At 45.3% G+C, this 21,322-nt stretch overlaps 1 protein-coding gene and 1 long non-coding RNA gene across 10 annotated transcripts; one reads left to right on the top strand and one right to left on the bottom strand.

Annotated features, from left to right (window-relative positions):
• Window positions 1–104: 104 nt before the first annotated feature.
• On the bottom strand, window positions 105–19,910 carry arhgef38 (Rho guanine nucleotide exchange factor (GEF) 38). 9 transcript variants are annotated; one of them, XM_038981550.1, is made up of 18 exons: window positions 19,785–19,902; window positions 19,373–19,435; window positions 18,969–19,043; window positions 18,380–18,655; window positions 11,127–11,317; window positions 10,637–10,754; window positions 10,193–10,340; window positions 10,055–10,072; window positions 9,329–9,528; window positions 8,834–8,970; window positions 8,454–8,558; window positions 7,909–8,031; window positions 6,412–6,609; window positions 5,888–6,067; window positions 5,507–5,641; window positions 4,640–4,841; window positions 2,491–2,810; window positions 105–921 (listed from the first exon to the last, which is right to left on the bottom strand). In XM_038981550.1, the coding sequence occupies exons 4-18, from the start codon at window positions 18,615–18,617 to the stop codon at window positions 739–741; spliced, it is 2,496 nt and encodes an 831-aa protein (XP_038837478.1). In that variant the 5' UTR covers window positions 18,618–18,655; window positions 18,969–19,043; window positions 19,373–19,435; window positions 19,785–19,902; the 3' UTR covers window positions 105–738. The 9 variants fall into 9 exon arrangements, with proteins under 9 accessions (XP_038837478.1, XP_038837481.1, XP_038837482.1 ...); XM_038981553.1 differs by having other exon boundaries at window positions 18,803–19,043; XM_038981554.1 differs by lacking the exon at window positions 19,373–19,435 and having other exon boundaries at window positions 19,785–19,910.
• LOC120034898 lies at window positions 16,518–20,790 on the top strand. The gene is made up of 2 exons (XR_005474082.1): window positions 16,518–16,649; window positions 17,243–20,790. It is a non-coding gene; the product is annotated as an uncharacterized LOC120034898 (long non-coding RNA).
• Window positions 20,791–21,322: the final 532 nt, after the last annotated feature.

The following is a 21,322-nucleotide window of genomic DNA, read 5'->3' on the forward strand; positions in this document are numbered from 1 at the left end:
GTCTTCTTTTTTTGGGGGATAAATCTCAAAAGTCTGAAAAGGACATGAGATCATCAGCAAGCAGTCATCAAATGAACAAGCCGTTAATTGAACAGGATCACGCACCACTGATAAAGACTCTTTATTCATCACTGATGAGTGATCTAAAATATACATATTACATGGAGGAACTGTATAACTCTAAAATGCATTATCTCTTTCAAAATACATTTGCTTGACATATATTAGAATAAATCGTTATTTTCATTGGGACAACACACATTCACAATATAAATTCATCAACACTGCAGGTGGCAATACTAAGTGCTCAGCACAATGATAGCTTCATTCTTAGTGCAAAATGCATATATGCAATAATCTTAACAGTCATGATCTTTTGATAATGACATTTTCTGGTCATTCTTTTTTTTTATATAGACAGACAGATTACAGTAAAACCCTATCCCAAATCAACCCTACGCCTGTGGAGATTTGAGAGGATATAGTAATAAATCTACCTTGTCCTGATATGCTGGCCAGAATTTTCACCATGTTGCTACGGTACAACTATCAAATGTTCTCAAATCTCCACAAGGCCATAGGGCCAGTTTCCTGAACAGAGATTTGGCCTAGTCCTTGGGAGTCTCTATTAAAATTGCATTTTTGTCCAAGACTAGGCTTAATCTGTGTCTGGGAAACCTGCCTGTAGGGGCTAGGAGTCCATTTGGGATTGGGCCTTCTTAATCCCAATCTATTCCTTTATGCGTATGACATTTTGCCGAGGTAGTTGGCTGGGACGTAGCCCTTCTGTCCGTTGGCCTCGGCCAACCACCAGTCCTTGTTGCCTCCCAGGTCGCTGAACTTGAGGATCCTCACATGCTGGTTGTCCTGCATGGTCAGCTCCTGGTCACAGCGTGCCTGGAACCCGTAAACCGCATAAAACTGGAGAAACAGACAGAACATTCACGATACAGCAGTTATTGTACCATGCATACAGTATACAGGAGGCTGATGAGGGTAGAACGGCTCATAACGGCTGGAACAGAGCAAATGGAATGGAATCAAACGCCTGGGAACCATGTGTTTGATTTATTTGTTACCATTCCACTAATTCCGCTCCAGTCATTAGAATGAGCCTGTTCTCCTCAATTAAGGTGCCACCAGCCTGTGTGATGTAGTGGAGAAAATGTTAGGTTCATGTTCCTCAGAATCTGACCCCAAACTAATTGGTCAAGTGCCCCAACATACAGTTATTTACTAAATTAATTTGAAATACAATCTGAGGAAACTTTTAAATCCAAAACGTGTCAAGGTATTGGTTAATTGCGATAGCACAGTGTATTCCATTGGCAAAATTTGCTGTACGGTCTACTGAATTCAGTGTGGTATTTCCTTAATTCACCAGTCGGTGTCACTGTTAGTCCATACAAAAGAAGATACAGACCCCATCACAACTGTAGTCCCAAACCCACCATCACCAATATCCATTTACAATCTATATTAACCGCCTCATATTCTGATGGAGGTCAAAAGCGTCCTCCCAGGTCGCAGCAAACCAAGACATAGAAAGAACAGAGCCTGCCCAGCGGCTGCTAAAGGGACTAATGTTGAGTGACAGCGCTGGTGTCGTATAAATGTTATTCACTCCATATAATCTCTATGCGAGATGGAAGTGTGACCCTAAACCTATCAGAGCCAGACTTAACAGGCACAAACACATACCGCCCCAAGGCTTCCAACAGGCCTAATAGTGTGGGTTTTCAAATCATCTGCACTATAAACCAGCACACTTAACTTTTTACTGCTCCATGCAATAACCACCCTCATATTTCATACCACGACTCTGTCATACCACGGCGGTCATAGCACGGCTCTGAGGAGGCCTTTACAGGCATCACTATAAGCTAGTAAAGATACATTGCTTGCTTAGTTAAATCCTTTTTGTAGATTGTTATATTAGCTTGTGATCGATGTATTTCCTGTGCTTTGCTTTCAATGTAATCTTTATTGTTTGTACATTACAATGTAGCCTGTATATCAAATAGTACATTTTGACGTGTTGTTCAGCGAATGGAGTTCGCCATTCATTCTATTGAGATTATTATGTCAACTATGTAAAGCCTACTGAAAGGCACACCTAAGCCCTCTGTTTACTCTGAGCCCTGACAACTGAACCAGGATCGGTCCTTCCATTTCGTAATGCACCTGTCACGTAGACACATATTATAGAAGTTTATATATTGCCTGGCTGGGCTGATGACACAGTGGATTGCTCAGTCAGATGGAACAGAGTAAATAGGTATTTTAACGTCATAGATTTAGCCGGTGGTAACTTGTGAAATAGACACTGGCTGGAATGCGGATTTAACCAATCAGCATTCAGAATTAGAACCACCCGTTGTATAAAGATATATTATGCTACATAGTGCACCACTTTTGGCCAGAGCCTGTATAAAGAGTAGGGTCCATAAGGGTTCAGAACGACCCTTCTTTAACCTAGTGTTACCCCACCTGCTGGTTGTCTGGCTCTGTGTCCACATCCTGGCGGATGTCTGGCTCTGTGTCGCCCTGTAGGCTGGACGGGGTGGAGCATCTGTCAAGCGAGGTACTGGAGGTGTTGTAGAGGCTGAAGTTAGGTATGCTGCTCCGGCTCCGTATGCTGTTGTTCCTCCCGCTGCCCGACACAAACAGGCTGAGGTTGTCAAAGTCCTCGTCCAGCACCACGATGGGCTGCTGGGGCTCTGTGATCCCCGTACCCTGACCTGGTCGACCCTGATCCCTGTTGGGGTTGTACTGCTTCAGGAAGGATGAGTACACGTAACCCTGGGTGCCTGGGAGAGAAGGAGAACAGGGGGATGTTTGTGTCTGTCAGACATATCTGGGTTCAAATAGTACTTGAAATCTTCCAGGTGCTGTGATGAATGTGGGCTTGAGCCTGCCTGGAGTGCCAGATGGGCAGGGTTTTCACTTTACGAACTATTCCATTGATTCACATAAAGTATTTGAAAGAAAAGACTATAGGCTGCTATTCAAATCAAATGTTATTTGTCACATGCTTCGTAGACAACAGGTGTAGACCAACAGTGAAATGCTAACTTAAGGGTCAACAATGCAGAGTTAAAGATAAGGGAAAAAAGAAGTCTGTGAGAGAGCTAGGTGCAGGGAGGCTCAACAAATGCACAGGTGGTTTGGTTGCATGTGAATAGGGTTCTTTGTGAGACTGGGTGTACTGTGGGTAAGTCACAGGGAGATCGGTGTCACTGTCAACGAATGAAGGATGAAAGAAAGAATTGTGTGATTGCGCGGCCCATAAATTGCCTCTAAAACGAAGGTTTCCTTAAACCGGGCGTATTGTTGCAATGGGAAATAGTAGTTTTGTTTACTGCATTGGTAGCATTAATATCGGCCATATAATAAACAGCTTCTTATGAAGACTAGTAGTCCCAGTGGATGAAACAAATCTGTGAAGTAGTTTCAGAATGCAGTCGGTACCGAGAAACACACACACACACACACACACACACACACACACACACACACACACACACACACACACACACACACACACACACACACACACACACACACACACACACACACACACACACACACAAACCTTTCTACAACTCCTTGCAAAAACTTGGCTGATTTGAGCCTTGTTATTCTGGAGTACAGAGAAGCGCGGCAGGCATCTCCTTTCTCCTCCTCAGCCTGTGTTTCTCAATGCCCCCAGGGAGAGGCTTTGTACTCTAAGTAACTCTGCTTACAGCGAAAGGCGGCTCGCCGCAAACAACTGGCAGGCACTCAGTGCTAGATGACGTACGGTGCGGAAAATACATGGTAACAAACTCTTTGAGTTGGCCTTGTTGTGAGGCAGCAACTCTCTAGAGAGTGAGAGACAGAACGAGTCGGTGAGGTTAGTTTGTTCCAAGTATCACCGTGACATCACAGTCAGAGGCCTCTGGGAATTTCCCCAGCAGGCTGGCTGACTTGTCAGCTGTGGTAGGTTAGTAATCAGGAAGTGAGATGTGTATCTATCTACAAAACCCGCCACAGGACAGAAGAGCTCGGAGTTTAGTTCCACAGTAGTGAGGGGGGATGTTTGTCTGGAGTTAGGTCATATAGATCAGACCTGTAGGATGATGTACTACAGTACCCATAATGCAAAAGACACACCTGTACAATGGACATAAACTGAGAGCATTATGTCTACATTACATAGACCTTAACGGTTGAAGTAGTGAATTAAACATCCTCTATTTGGGCGGTCTATCACCGGTAGTTTAGATAAAAGTGCAATTACAATTTTCTCATACAGATCAAACATTAGGGCTGTGACAAAATCTGTAATATATTTGTTCCATGGCATAAATGAAAACACTTAGCACATCAAACTCTTTTGTCCTTTTAAAAACCCGCTGAATGTCAAATTAATAAATGTGACTGGATGTGTTTCCAACATTAGAGCTGATTTCTAAAGAAGTTCAATCCGCTTTGTGTTTTGTTTCCTTGCCACAATAGTAACGAGTATCACCATACCGGTATCGTCCGGCCCTAACAAAAATGGCACACATCCAATAACTAAGCCACTGTAGCAACATGAGACAGGATGATCCAACAGCGTCACATCACATAATCCAACCTATGATAATGAACTTACTGCCAGTGTCAACCAGCCAGCGGCCCCGGCTCCCCAGAGGGTCTGTGTCCTCTAGCAGGCCCACCAGCTCCCCCTCCAGCAGGCTGACATCCTGCTCCTGACACCCGTTACAGTTCCTCTTCAGCTGGTACAGCCTGTCAGCTGGATACTCGTCCAGCACCCTGGTCCTGTTGCCCTCTGTCTGACGCTGGATCTCTGGGACCTGTGGAGGGGGAGAAGGGAGTTAGGGTGATATGAGCCGAGTCATCAGTGTCCCAATGGGGGAGTGGGGGAATGATCGCTAACGAGTCCCCTTGGGTTGGTGGGGGTGGGTGGGGATGGGTCTCAGGAGGGGAAGGTGGTTCGAAACCCATCCAAAGGAGTCTTGCGCTGTTCAGATACAAGCACATGTAAGCGTATGCACACACACGTACACAAAAACACAGTTTGTCTTGGGGGAGTAATAACTGGAGTAGCACTGGGGTTGCCAAGCGTTCTATTTAATCGTAACCCAGAGAGCTCGGCAGAGTCTGGTGGCTCCGATAACTTCTCCAACATTGTTCTTTAATTGACTTTTAATTGGTTCAATTAAACAAATAAGGGAGCCAATCCTGGAATAGGTGGTGAGGCTGTGGGGTAATGCTGCTTTTACCTAGAGCCTACTGGCATTACGGCAGATAGCTGGCTCAGTGAGGATGCTCCAAGATGTGTTTGTGCTGTCTTATCAACTCCTAATGTCATTGGCATGACAACAGCTATACAGCACAAACATATCTGGGACCAGGCTAGCCTTTAATTACCTTAGCTTATCACATACTGTAGTAATAATGGGGGATACATTGAGGGAAGTCCTTCCAGCTTTCAACCATGTTTTCTTCCCAAACTTACAGCTAAGATTTTCTTTGTTTTCTCGAAGCTGACTTTGCGTTCTATTAGAGTCTGTGCGTTGTCCTTGACGAGAGTCAGGTTGTTGAGCTCTTCCATGATGCTGCTTTGGACTTCACTGATGTTGGACAAAGGAGCCTGGACAAATCAAACATTTAATCATACTTTATCATACTTCAATGTGTGGTATTTTGCATAAACTCACAACACACTGTGTCCACCACAAATCCTTTCCCTTTCATACTACAAAATATATTGCTGTTCAATTAAAGTGGCCCCTCTATTTCACCACACAAAACTCCACATAAACCACCTATCGCCAAATGCACCTCTGCTGTCCCACTCCCTCCCTCAATCTCCCTTACTCCCCCTTCCCGTCCTCACCGGTAGTTGCTGTATGGAGGGTGCGTGGTGGCAGGCCGTGTCCATCAGGCCTTTCAGCAGGGTCACCAGGCAGAGGACACAGTTGGACAAGATAGTATGGGCGGCCATGTTGAATCTCTGCAGCTCCTCCACCAGCTGAGCATTGAGGGCTGCGTAGTCCCTCCGCGCCGCAACCTGTCCCTGTAGAAACAAACAGATTTAAACATTTTAGCAAAGACCTTGATAGCATTCTGAAATTGTCATATTTATTTAACATTTATGATTTTTTTATTGTAACAGCTAAAATAATTCAGTTTTTAATGAGAACTGTTATAATGCTGAAAGACCAATAAACTAAACTCTCAATAGCAAAATTATTTTTCGGTTTTAATATTGTCGCTAAAATGCTATAATCCCTACAAAATTAGCTATTTGCGGCTTCAATATAACATTTAGGTATGTTCATTCTAATAGGTTAACGGAAATTGTTGCTAGGTAACATCGCTGCAAACGATCGCTACAAACGGAATCCTTGTTGAACTCACCTGGTCCTCGGATACAGGTGATGGAGAGGAGGAAGAAGAAGAGGCAGAAGACGTGGAGGAGGAGGAGGGAGAGCGCTCCAGGCGGCTGCAGTAGTCCAATAGTTTGTCGTAGCGTTTCTGGATGAGTTTCTGCGGGGCGGCGAACATGCCTTGGAGTGAGGAGAGGGGTGCCAGGACCAGATGTGCCATCCTCTCTTTCTGAAGGGGTCATATAGGGAAGCAATGATGGAGAATGAGTGTTTTTCCATACATTACATGAATCTTGCCCTGGAGACAGCTCTGCAGAGTGGTCACTAGCTGACACAGCCACAAAGTCATAAAATCTGATTTGAAACCTAACCTTAACCCTAACCTTAACTACACTGCTAACCCTAATGCCTAACCCTAGCCTTGAAGACCAAAAAGCTATTTATTTTTTTCATACATTTTTACATTATAGCCAATTTTGACTTTGCAGCTGACCCATCTAGCGGACATCGTTCAGTTCTGCCTTCAGGGCAAGATTCATGACAATAAACATCAACCTGCGTTTTTGGTGTGAGATCACACAAACATACAGGGAATCGAAATACTGTAGGGCATTTATTTTGCATAGATTACAAAATAGAGGCCCTTGTCTCATTATATATGATTGTGGCTGTGGGAATCAATCAAATGAGGCACGAAATGGCCTACAAATTGGTCTGTCGCAAATAGTTCTGCCATGTGCACTTTAGTTTGTATAATCTCCTCTGAAAACATCTTGCCTTGCACAATTCGAATAATGATGTGCCTATTTCGAATAGTAACAAAAGGCATCATAATGAAACTCGTTGATACAAAAGAGCACCCTTATTCTCCACCCAGAGGGCAGGTGCGTTGCAGTTTCAGAGGCTAGTTGCTGTATGAGCTGTACTGAGCTATTAGCGCTGTTAGCTATTAGCGCTCATTAAAGTCTCTGTGGGCCCTCGAGTGGCTCCTCATCCTTCACTGAGAGCACCAAGTAACACAAAGAACTCTATTCAAAAGGCTCGTTATCTCGGAATGAGCAACAGAGCTATCCCCACAGAAAGGAGGGCAGACGGCAGAAGAGAGGGGTGGGGGGAGACATTAAGCGGGAGAGAGAGACAGAGGAGTGTGAGGAGAGTGCAGTTTTAGAGGGGTAGAGGGAGAGATTAAATGTTTCACCAGGCGGGAGTGGAAGCCGAAAGGTTGACTGACAGATCACTCACTCACTCTGACGGAGGAGTGGAGAGAGAGAGAGGGAGCCGTGTAAGCGCAGGAGGGCACAGCTAGGGCAAGCAGGCCCCACAAGTGAACAGCGTCCACGGAAGAAAGGATAGACAGGCTGACAAGCAGGAGAGAGAAGAGAGGAGAAGAGCCGGTGGCCTGAGAGAGATGGAAGACGGAAGAAAGGAACAAATAGTTAAGTTGTCAAAAAGAACACACAGCTCCTCGACAGGAAATAGTTTGTATTTACTGTGAGAATAGGGTATCCAAATGTGGAGTCAAACTTACAAAGTGCTTGTATGGGTTGTTGCCGTTCTTCAGGTGCTGAGTACCGTTTGTGTCTATTTTGTCTGGATCCTTCATGATGTCCTCCAGGTCTGCAGCATTCTGGACCGCGACACCTACCATCTCCTACACAACATGTAAAAGACACCGTCACTATTGCTTTCCATGGGTATTACGCCCGTATGTCCATATTATTCACTGGAACATTGAGATTGTCTACACCACCTTATTTGTTCTGAATATTAGGACATTTTCAATCCATCCATCCATCCATCCATCCATCCATCCATCCATCCATCCATCCATCCATCCATCCATCCATCCATCCATCCATCCATCCATCCATCCATCCATCCATCCATCCATCATCATCCATCCATCCATCCATCCATCCATCCATCCATCCATCCATCCATCCATCCATCCATCCATCCATCCATCCATCCATCCATCCATCCATCCATCCATCCATCCATCCATCCATCCATCAATCAACCATCAAACCATCCATCCATCCATCAATCAATCAATGGCTGGTACATGATTACCTGTATGTGTATCAGGTAACAGTGGACGTTCTTGACTAGTTGTCTCACTGCTTTCTCCAGACTCCTGAACAGCTTCTCCTCCTTGTCGAACACCTCATCTCTCACCTAGAGAAGAGGGAGGGAGAGAGAGACAGAGAGAGAGAGGGAAGGAAGGAGTTTACTCAGTGGTTCAGATAATATTGACCTTTCCAGCTCCTTCGACTAGTATTTACTTTTTAATGAAGGCAGTTTGTTCTATTGATAACAACAAGACAAAAATAGGTTTTACACAAATGTCCCCAAGTTGTGGTTATGTCATTAACACATGAAGTGTATTTACTCACATTCATATTATAGAACTTAGTGTAGAGTGGGAGAGGTGTAAGCAGGTAGATATTTACCTGTGGCTCCACACCTGTGAGGATCTTGAGGTATCCTGTGAGCCTGTCAGACTTCTTCCTGATAGAGTGGATGCTGAACTTATTCAGTTTACCCATGAGTGTCCCCCCATCCTCCTCGGTCCTCTTGTACTTCATCACTACAACATGACAGAGAATCAGATGTAAAGGACAAGACCAAGTTGGAGCCACACTCTACAATTAGGAATTAGAATACTAATGTTAAAAATAACTTCATCGGATCTCTATGGTTGAAGCACTAAAGGGGTCCTGACATTTAGTAATGGGATGTAAAGCATGGTAATAACTGCCATACAGTATAATACTTTAATTGCTTCCAATCTTAACTACAATGTTCTGTGTTCTATAAAATGTTCAATGTAACAATGGTTTATGTCAGTTCTACACATTTCTCAGACAGTGTATTTAGATCGTGTGTAGGTGATATCTACATCACACATTTCTCCATCTCAGACTATAGCATATTTAGAGCTGTACCGATGTCCTTCCTCCTCTTGAACTCGTTGATGTTGACGTTGATGATCTTGGCGGCGGTCAGGGCCTCCTGGAGGGGCCTGTTGTCAGGGTGGTCGCTGGGCGTGGCCTGCCACAGCTCCCCGAGCAGCAGAGGGTACTTCATGACCCGCTGGACCGGCTTGATGAGCAGAGAACCCATGTCCAGCAGGTTGGGTTTACCCCTGAAGACCACCACACAGCTGGATGTTAATAATAATGGGACTACACTAGAGGCAAAAAAAAGCTTTCTGCAAAATTCTGCCAATTTTGAACAGAAATTGCTGCGGAAAATTGAAAAAGATCCCAGCAGATTTGTTTGGGTTACACATTATTACACAGTTAATAACACACGCTAGAAGAGTTAACATGTTAGAGCATGGCACTTGCAACGTCAGGATTGTGAGTTCGATTCCCGGGGCCACCCATACATTAAATGTATGCATCCCATGACTAATTGGCTTTGGATAAAAGCGTCTACTAAATGGCATATATTATTATTACGATTACACAGACAATAACACAGGATGATACAGTTAGTTACACATAACTAGTCTGTCAATTTTATTATACATTTAATAACATTGTTATACTTAATACTAATTTAAACCACTGAAAATCAATATAGATATGAGATACCTTTTGATATTATAGTGTAAATTATTCAAAGATATTCTTACAAGAACGATGATACAAATCTGGTGTACTTACTCTTGGTCGTATATCTGCCTGCAACGAGACACAAAGTCATTGGTTTAATAAAAGTAGTTATGGCCAACAGTATAAATGCCTCTTTGGGTGGAAATGCTTAGTTGATGAATGAGGGGGAAGTATCAAGCAGTGACTCACTTCAGTGATAACACACAGGTGATGAAATGTTGCTTTATTCCTTCCTCTTTCTCATAGGACTTGAGTAAAGAGTTAGCGTCGTCGTGGTGATAGCAGTAGATTTTATAGACGTCCTCCAGCGCTGCTTTGGCCTGAATGAACACTTCCCCTACGGTGGGAAAACAAAACGTGATACATTTGAATTAACCAGTATTAAATCCGTCAACCTGAGTGGCTTATTTAGAAATGTGGCATATTATAATGGCAGTATGGTCAAAACAAGGGTCATGTTCATTAGGTCACTCAATGGAAAACGTTTTTTTTTAGTTTTGAAAACGAACATTTGCCTTTCTTACTGGACCAGGTAAGTCCAGGTAGTCCCCTCCCTGTTTCAATCCATTTTATTCACTAAGTTTCCCTGATGAACACGACTCAGGTGACTGAGGTTAAACAGAGGTCACCTACCTATGACTAGTGCCTCAGGGTCTGGCTCAGCTGTGGCCTCCTGCAGCCGGTGGAGCAGCGCGGCCGACACCTCACACACTGTCTCCATGTTAGTAAACAGACGATCCACGTCCACCACCTGGAGCCACACACAGAGAGAGACCTTTTAGACACATAGCCAGTCATACATATACTTCAGTGTTCTGTAACAACCCTATAGCCTATGTTAGCCTGGCATGATCTCCCCCAAGTGTAGATATCCCTATTGGGGCAGTGGCTATCTTGGGAAGAGCACACGCCTGATATTCGCTACACTGGTGTCAGAAGTGGGCTGTGTGCAGTTCAAACACCATGCATCGTCTTTTGAAAATCACTTCATAAACCAACTCTGCCTGAATAACGAACAATACAACATTCACTACCAAGCAAGGTAACACAAGGTAACCACCCCTCTGTATCTCTGTAAGCAGATGATATCATCCACTGAGTACTCTGTCTACTTCCTCGTTACCTGTCTGTCTCTGAGGGGCTTGACCACCTCTCTGATGCAGAGCTCCAGGTCGGTGAGGAAGTCCCTCTCCGTCTGCACCAGCTCCTGGATGACCTTTGACCTGCGGCTCATCTTCCTCAGGCGGACCTCCGCGGGGTCGAGGGCCGGGGAGGCCAGGATCGACGACAGGGGGGACAAGGGCGCCATTTTCTCTTAAGACAGGCACAGGGATAAGTTTAGGATGTGTGTTGGATGGCAAGGTTTTCTTCTATGCAGAATATACCCACTGGGCACAGAAGTCAATTGAATGTCTAGTCTATGTTGCTTCAACGTCATTTCATTGAAATGGAAACATGGACGTGGAAACAACGTTGATTGAACCAATGTGTGCCCATTGGATAGTCTCTGTCTGAACAGATAATGTACAAAATATGACATAACACAATAACATGGTGAGATATGACATGATCATTGACACAATAAACGTGTTAACTACACATCATATATCTACACATCAATTAAAATGTGAGATCTGTTTAAAAAGGGGCCGTATCAAACGATCTATTCCTGCATTCACTGGCAAAGTAAAGAGAGAGCATACATGTACAAGAGCCCTCTGCATGAAGTTGTATTTACATACATGGGCACGGTATGTAATGCATGAGAAAACATCCATCTCTCCCAACACTGTCGACTGACTTCAAACCTCCCAACCCTCTGCCAGTGTTTCACGCTGATCTAATTGTTTTGACTGAACTCCGACCAGCCCCCATTAGCATGCCTGTCAGGTTCCTCTCCTCTTTTTTCATCCTTTCTTTTTTCTCTCTTTTTTTATCGCCCTGCTCCCCCTAATCAGTCCCTAGCTGGCAGTCCTTTGCATGGCGGGTGAGGAGAGAGAGAGAGAGAGAGAGTGTGTGTGTGTGTGTGTGTGTGTGTGTGTGTGTGTGTGTGTGTGTGTGTGTGTGTGTGTGTGTGTGTGTGTGTGTGTGTGTGTGTGTGTGTGTGTGTGTGTGTGTGTGTGTGTGTGTGTGTGTGTGTGTGTGTGTGTGTGTGTGTGTGTGGTGTGTGTGTGTGTGTGTGTGTGTGTGTGAAGAGGAGTGAAGCGTGTGTTCAGGGAAGGGAGATGTTTCCTTTCCGCGTCTGCTGCCTAATCGACCTCAACACACCACTTCCCCCTCTCCGGGAGAGAGATAGAGAGGGAGGGAGATAGATAGATTGAGAGGGAGGGAGAGAAAGCGATAGAGAGGGAAGGAGAGAGATAGAGAGGGAGGGAGAGAGATAGAGACGGAGGGAGTGAGAGAGATTGAGAGGGAGGGAGGGAGGGAGAGAGAGAGAGATTGAGAGGGTGGGAGAGAGAGAGATTGAGAGAGTGAAGAGGGAGAGGGAAGAGAAAAAGAGGGGAGAGAGAGAGGAAAAGAGAGAGAGTGTGGGTGGAAAGAGAGAGAAGAGAGATGGAGAGAAAGAGGGAGAGAGAGAGAGAGAGAGAGTGAGAGAGAGAGAAAGCGACAGAGAAAGAGACAGAGTGGAAGGAGGAAGAGAGAGCTGTGTCAGGTTACTGAACTAATTGTCTCGCTGATGTAATGCCACGGCGTGTGCAGGCATTCCATCTGCTCCAGCTGGGGGGATGCACCTGACACACAAACACGCCATCCCGCTACACAACCCAACCCCACCCCCAGCACACATCAAGACAGTCAACAAAAATCTGACGCACAAACACCCACACACCACACCACACTCATACATGCATATGCGTACACATTACACACCCAGCACCCTCACAACACACCCCTCCCACCTCTTCCCCACTTCTCAGTCTCACACTCCTACCAGTGGATTCATGTCAACACACCCCTGGCATTCACTTGTATACATGCGGTATTAAAACGTAACATTCAAAAGCTTTGACATTGGAGAGCTATTTGACCATTTTTCACAGAGAGGTGGAATGAGGATATGATGGTGTCATGTCCTTGGAAGGGCAGGAGAAAAGACAAATGCCATGTCAAGCCCTCTAAAGCTGCAAAAAGCTAAATGGACACCTTCACCCCTCCTGGCTATCAGGTTCCAATGGCCCCTCCTAAAAAATATAATACTTTATAATTCTCCCTAAAAGAATGGTGGTCAATTACTATATTTTGGGGAGGCAGGTAGCCTAGTGGTTAGAGTGTTGGGCCAGTAACCGAAAGGCTGCTAGATCGAATCCCCAAGCTGACAGGGTAAAAATCTGTTTTTCTGCCCCTGAACAAGGCAGTTAACCCACTGTTCCTAGACCGTCATTGTAAATAAGAATTTGTTCTTAATTGACTTGCCTAATTAAATAAAGGTTAAATACAATAAAATAAAAAATTAAAAAATTGTTGTAGCAATTAAAATGACTTGACATCACATCATGTTAATTAATTAAAATAAAGTGTTGAAATTTAAATAAATGTGAATAAAACGTGTGTCGCATTACAACATAACGTATGAAATACAGTATAACGGCTATTCAAGAGACTGCTGCAAGTGAAAAGAAAGTGCAGATTCAGTGGCAGGGCTGAGTACCTTCTAGCCTAGCTCCCTGCCTGGGTAAGACCTGAGACCTTCTAGCCTAGCTCCCTGCCTGGGTAAGACCTGAGACCTTCTAGCCTAGCTCCCTGCCTGGGTAAGACCTGAGACCTTCTAGCCTAGCTCCCTGCCCTGCCTGGGTAAGACCTGAGACCTTCTAGCCTAGCTCCCTGCCTGGGTAAGACCTGAGACCTTCTAGCCTAGCTCCCTGCCTGGGTAAGACCTGAGACCTTCTAGCCTAGCTCCCTGTCTGGGTAAGACCTGAGACCTTCTAGCCTAGCTCCCTGCCTGGGTAAGACCTGAGTACCTTCTAGCCTAGCTCCCTGCCTGGGTAAGACCTGAGACCTTCTAGCCTAGCTCCCTGCCTGGGTAAGACCTGAGACCTTCTAGCCTAGCTCCCTGCCTGGGTAAGACCTGAGACCTTCTAGCCTAGCTCCCTGCCTGGGTAAGACCTGAGACCTTCTAGCCTAGCTCCCTGCCTGGGTAAGACCTGAGACCTTCTAGCCTAGCTCCCTGCCTGGGTAAGACCTGAGACCTTCTAGCCTAGCTCCCTGCCTGGGTAAGACCTGAGACCTTCTAGCCTAGCTCCCTGTCTGGGTAAGACCTGAGACCTTCTAGCCTAGCTCCCTGCCTGGGTAAGACCTGAGACCTTCTAGCCTAGCTCCCTGTCTGGGTGAGACCTGAGACCTTCTAGCCTAGCTCCCTGCCTGGGTAAGACCTGAGACCTTCTAGCCTAGCTCCCTGCCTGGGTGAGACCTGAGACCTTCTAACCTAGCTCCCTGCCTGGGTGAGACCTGAGACCTTCTAGCCTAGCTCCCTGCCTGGGTAAGACCTGAGACCTTCTAGCCTAGCTCCCTGCCTGGGTAAGACCTGAGACCTTCTAGCCTAGCTCCCTGCCTGGGTAAGACCTGAGACCTTCTAGCCTAGCTCCCTGCCTGGGTAAGACCTGAGACCTTCTAGCCTAGCTCCCTGCCTGGGTAAGACCTGAGACCTTCTAGCCTAGCTCCCTGCCTGGGTAAGACCTGAGACCTTCTAGCCTAGCTCCCTGCCTGGGTAAGACCTGAGACCTAGCCTAGCTCCCTGCCTGGGTAAGACCTGAGACCTTCTAGCCTAGCTCCCTGCCTGGGTAAGACCTGAGACCTTCTAGCCTAGCTCCCTGTCTGGGTAAGACCTGAGACCTTCTAGCCTAGCTCCCTGCCTGGGTAAGACCTGAGACCTTCTAGCCTAGCTCCCTGCCTGGGTAAGACCTGAGACCTTCTAGCCTAGCTCCCTGTCTGGGTAAGACCTGAGACCTTCTAGCCTAGCTCCCTGTCTGGGTAAGACCTGAGACCTTCTAGCCTAGCTCCCTGTCTGGGTAAGACCTGAGACCTTCTAGCCTAGCTCCCTGTCTGGGTAAGACCTGAGACCTTCTAGCCTAGCTCCCTGTCTGGGCAAGACCTGAGACCTTCTAGCCTAGCTCCCTGTCTGGGTAAGACCTGAGACCTTCTAGCCTAGCTCCCTGCCTGGGTAAGACCTGAGACCTTCTAGCCTAGCTCCCTGCCTGGGTAAGACCTGAGTACCCTCTAGCCTAGCTCCCTGCCTGGGTAAGACCTGAGACCTTCTAGCCTAGCTCCCTGCTTGGGTAAGACCTGAGTACCTTCTAGCCTAGCTCCCTGCCTGGGTAAGACCTGAGTTATTGAAATAAAACAGGTCCACAAAAGAGGACCAGCATGTTGTTAAATTAAGCACTTCTATCACAATATAGTCATATCATGGGTCAGTGTTTGATAGAGCCATAATGTAATGGTCTATGTAGTCCCATTGGCCACCATTATGCTGCTGTATTATGCTGGTGTGGTTGCAGGCGCAGGAGTTCCCATGAAAGAGGACACGCCAGCCTTTTCACCAGGCTTGGCCATTGAAAACGATCTAACGTACGGAAGCCCTTGGAACACAAGGACCCTGACGGATCACGTATCGCCACAAGGAAAAATAACACGTTAGATGCCCCCGGTCACCCCCCTGCAGAATACAATAGGATTGAGAATGTCATTGAAGAAAGGACTGAGTTCAAGTACATTAGGGGAATAGAGGTGGAGCCTCATAGGAAGGGCAAAAGGGCCAATGCTAACGGCTGAAGCAGTTATTAAACCACTGGCTTTGGGTTTAGCTGCGGTTTGTATAGGATATCTCACCGAGTTGCGCTTGGCTCCAGTCATCTCTCCTAATGGCCCACAGGTGAGAGCTGGGCCTGAGGACAGTAGCTAGGTTGATAGGGGCTCTTTGTACCCCGTAGTACAGACACACTATCTGATGCAATAACAAGACACAAAAGGCCCTTGTTGAGGCCAATTCACACACACACACACACATACACACACACACACATGCACGTACATACACACACACACACACATGCACGTACGCACGCACACACAACACAACACACATGCACAAACACACAACACACACATACACACACAAAGACACACACACACACACACACACACACACGTGTCATGCATACCAATTGACCAGTTTGTCTTGTGAATATTTAGATACTTAGTAGTGGATGACTGTTCACAGCTTTCAATAACTCACTATAAACTGAGGAGGTGAATTACCGTATGACACTAGCCAGTGTGCAATATCATATCAGGGTGGTAACGCTTTGTGACTGACCATAACTTCTGGTTGCTATGGACCTTGAGGCCAGGCTTGATCAACCTGTTTCACAGCAGACAGAATGATAGAGGAGAACTCAGTGTTCAGGGACAACTCGCACACTTCCCCATGTGACGCCACCATTATGTCAATATTTGCAATGTACCTGTACACTTATACTCAAGGCAGCTTGTTTAGCGTGATGGAGAAACCCTTTAAAGTGGGCGGTGGCGGTGACGATCAGTTTACTGAAAACAATCAGCTGTTTGAGAACTGAGTTGTGACGCTGGTCCTTGGGCACAAGTCAAGAAAACAGAAAGTGGTGATAGGCAACGAGTGCCTGTGTTTCAGGTAAACAGTGGATGTGCTGACAGGACAAGGAGTGTCCTACATCACACTCTGTTCACTACTTTTGACCAGATCCCTATGGGCGCTGGTCAAAAGTAGTCCACTATGGAGTGAATAGGATGTCTCGGTGTTTCAGGTCAACAGTAGGTGTGCTGATAGGTTAAGTGTGTCCTATTCAGCACGTCATTATAATTCAAAATAGTTTAAATGGCTCTTTTGCTTGGTTAGATGGGAGATTGACGGTATTGTTTAATTGTGTAAACTAATGCCCCTAATTGACATTAGCAGGAGTGTGGGTGACCATTGTTCCCTTCTTGAGAAAACCTACAGAACTAGTGGCACAAGAATCTCTACATAGTTAACCTCTTATTTTCTGTAAGGCAGCCAGTGACTACTTGGCTGGTTGGCATTTATTAGGATGACTCATGTACTGGAGGCAGCTCTGCAGGGTAATCATTAGCTGGCACAGCCACAAAGTCGTAAAATCGTATTTTAAACCTACCCCTAACCACACTGCTAACGTTATGATTAACCCTAACCTTAAAATAAGTTTTTAAAAATGTCAAGATTTTTACAATATATAGTCAATTTTGCAGCCCTGCCTCCAGGACAAGATTCATCCCAATAAAAGTCAACCTGCGCCTGAAGGTCTACATTCCAAGTGCGTGACAACACCTGATGTAATGCAGTAGAGGAAGGACAGGTGAGGTGAGTTTTTGCTGATGAGACACACTGACTGTCTGGGTAAAGTGAGAGAGGCTAAAAGGACACTGCTGACCTGCAAAATGACAAACGAAAGGAAAAAAAACTGACCTTAACATTGACCTTAACCCTGACCTTAACCCTGACCTTAACCTAATTTGAACCAATTCTGAAATGAAATATTGGTTTGCAGGTCAGGAGTGTATCTGTGTAGCCTTTTTCGGGAAAAGCTATGTCAGCCATTATGACGACCAGTAATGATACTTTAGTTCAATTTTGAACCCAGATTGTGTTAAAATAAAAACAATCTTATGATAAATGTATAAGAATTTGACTTTAGAGAACGTCAAGGCTGACCATGTCGTGGCAGCCACCTAGACATTGTTTAGGCTGTAGTAGCACAGTAGTAACACTGGTGTTGACACGTGTCCATATATCTGGATGTTCACACTTCCCCTTTAAAGTCCCAGAGACCACACACTGGTTTAATAATTAAACGCTTCAGTCAGTGATAGAAACCCTGTTGTAGTTCACTCATAATAGGTTTACTTATCTGGTTTAATACTGAGCCTGTAGCTACAGTATAGCCACTCCTCCGTGCTGTAAGGCTACTGTGGCTCGGTTGGAGCACGGTTTGCATATGTGACCTCATCCCTGCGGGAATAGCTTGGTGCTCCCTCAGTCACATAACAACACAACAGGTGCTCGGCAGAAGCATCCATAGCTACAGTGCCCTTCGTCTATCTGGCTTTCACCCTCAAGTCACACGTGTTCCTCTGGAATCTATGACGCTACGGTTGATTTGCTGAACGTCTATAAATGCTTCCCTGTTGATTACTGATAGTCTATTGATAGTTTGTTGAGTATCCATCTACAGATGGAATATCCAAGTAAAGTGTCACCTTTTCTTTTACAAAGCACTTAGGAGCAGAACTTACTATCGTTCAAGTCAACAGGAAGCTATGAGATGTTAAAACCTGACCTATAGCTAACCTAGTTGCCGTAGTTATGACCTCAGGGGATCCAATTACCTTTAAGTTTGGCACTGTACTCCGTTTTGTCCGACTGACTCCTCCGCACTAGGGTCCCAAGGTTGATGTCACCTTTAATATCAGCGGCGGTGTCATCGTTGGCCACCACGATGGTGTCCGTCTTCCTCCTCTCCAAGTGCATGTAGCGCAGGAAATTAGGCCTGGTTCTCCTCTTGATCACTTTCTCTTTTTCCTTCTCTTTCTCACTGCCGTTGTTGGCCTCCTTGTTGGGATCCATGTCGACCAAGAAGCCCTCTTCTTCTCCCCCCGTGCTCTCTGTCCAGCCAGGGAGAAAGAGAGAGGGAGAGAGGGACGGAGGAAGAGAGAGCCTGAGAAGTGCAACAGGTGTACTGTAGTGCACTACTGCCAACGCCACACAGGTACTGTGGCCCCTCCCTCTCCCAGGCACCTGCCCTGCCGTACCTGTCACAGGAGAGCTCTGTGGCCCCTCCCTCTCCCAGCATACTGCCTGGCATACCTGTCAGAGGAGAGCTCTGTGGCCCCTCCCTCTCCCAGGCTCCTGCCTTGCCGTACCTGTCACAGGAGAGCTCTGTGGCCCCTCCCCCTCCCAGGCTCCTGCCTGCCATACCTGTCACAGGAGAGCTCTGTGGTCATGCACCCTCCACTGCTGTGCAATGCAACTTCCCCGGGAACACCTGCATCTCTAGAGAGAGATAGAGGGATAAGAAGGGAGCAGTGGAAGAGAGAGGGACTATGACCACTACACTAACAAATGTACTATTTTGGATTTACTAAAGAGAAGGGTCTCAAGGGATAACATGCAAAGCAAAAGAATGCATGGAAAACTCTAGGTATTACATTGGTTACAGTATGCGTCAAGACAATGAGCCAGTGTTTGTACATTTTATTTGTAATGTAAATGATGGTTATTGTTTTTTTTCCATTTGAAGAACCTGGGGTCTTTAACTAAAGGTGTTTACTATTCAGAATACACAAAACAAAAACACATCACATATATAACCAATAGATAACCTTTATTCCTGAGAGCTCAAGGAATCCCACATCCATGTTCATGAGATCATTATTTCCCACCAACTGTAAAATTAGATGCATGAATTCAACAAGTGGGTTGCTGTGGGGAAAAAGTCTGTTCAAATGTCAATTAAGTGATTCATTGCAGCAGATGCTGCACTTTAGGCAGATAAATATTGAAGGATAATAACAGAATGCACAGAATCCACATGTTCACAAACATACAGCATATTCTTCATCATAGAGAAATGTTGACGATAACGCTTAAAGTGGGTCCAGGAGGGCTACAAGCTATAACTAGGGCCCAGAGGTTTCCCTGATGATTTCACTTGGTCAGGGAAAAAACCCTGGTCCTAATCATACTGTATATTAACAATGATGAAAAGGTGGTTGGAAAAAATTACTTGCTTACCTTTATAGGTCAAATCTCTTCTAAACTACAGCAAAGTAAATAGGGAATTAAAACGAGAGCACAAAGCACCAGGTCAAAGTGCACAGTGAGGAGGGAGGAGGGTTTTAAAGCGTGTATACTCATCTGCGTACAGCATTTGACCTGTGTTGACCATTCCTAGTCGACTGGGCTAGCCAATAGGTTAGCTTATGTAGTTAAGACAAGCTACAGCAAACATTGAAAGCGATCAACAGTCATGAAGCACTGACTGCACTTGAGAGAAAGAGAGAGGGGCATAATGGCGTAGTTTAAACATCATGTACTCTATACAGTCTGTCCAGTAAATGAATGGGCCAATTTGAAAAACACATTTTATTGAACCTACAAACGATTTGATCACAGTAACACAATAATACACACGGTTCTCACTCTGCTGATAAAACTGCCTTACATTAGTTTCAAGTTTCAATGTCACATGCACAAGTACAGTGAAGTGCCATTCTTGCAAACTCAAAACCCAACAATGCAACAATGCATTATCTTTCATACTTCAGCCAGATCTGGTTCAACAGGTACATTGGCCATACAACAATAAGCTACTACAATGGTTTCTAGACAGGTAGTGCATTCCATGGTGAGAGGACAATGAATGGAGGCATCATTTCCCTCCCCACTGAAGCACAGGGCGATAAAGGCTCATATTGTGTTTCCAGCTCACTGTGTAGTGTGTTGTAAGACACCTGTTAGTCCTCCATTAGACTGTGTTGCTCCCTGTAAAACATCTCGTCCACTCCAATGATACTCAACTCCAACTCTATCTTCTTGACAATTTAGTAACAGCGTAGAGACTGTACCTCTGAATTACATTTTCCTCTCATACTTGTGTCGTCCCCCCAAAACGAATATATGCAGCTTTTACAAAAGTGAAAAAGCAAAGGCACATGCATGATATTTAATCACCTGACTTATTTTTTTTATCAAGGTCAACACAGTGTGACATACAATAAAGTTACAAAATGCACTGTGACATCGACTCAGAGTATTCAAGTACACATAGTAAACATTACACATCAGGTTGAATGACGTCATCCTGATTTTCTTTTATTCCAGAATAATACTTCCTCTTGTGTGCCAAGCCTGTTCAGTCTGCTGAAGTTCATATGCCCTGGGGGAGCTTGTGGAAGTTAGGTAACCATGGGTGTGGACTGAGGTTCCGGCTTGGCATGGGGCTGCTATGCTGCTCAAAGATAGACTGGCTACAATGACTTCACACATGAGAGAATGGGATTGTCAAGAAGTGACAAACAAACTCAAGATAAAACACACAATAGATGCGGTAAAGAGGTCAATGGAACTCGACCAGAACAATGGAAATACCATGGAAACGTGTGGGGGAAAGATCCCACATCTCCTCATTTACCCCCAGGAAAATTAGCCTACATTTAGGCTATTGTTTACATGTGTATTTCACACTATATTGAGGTAAAAATCTGAGTATAATACTTGTATGGATGTCAACCCCAATACATGTTCATGTCATCGTCACCAATGAACTGCAT

The sequence above is a fragment of the Salvelinus namaycush genome, chromosome 42 (assembly GCF_016432855.1).
Source record: "Salvelinus namaycush isolate Seneca chromosome 42, SaNama_1.0, whole genome shotgun sequence".
NCBI lineage: Eukaryota > Metazoa > Chordata > Actinopteri > Salmoniformes > Salmonidae > Salvelinus > Salvelinus namaycush.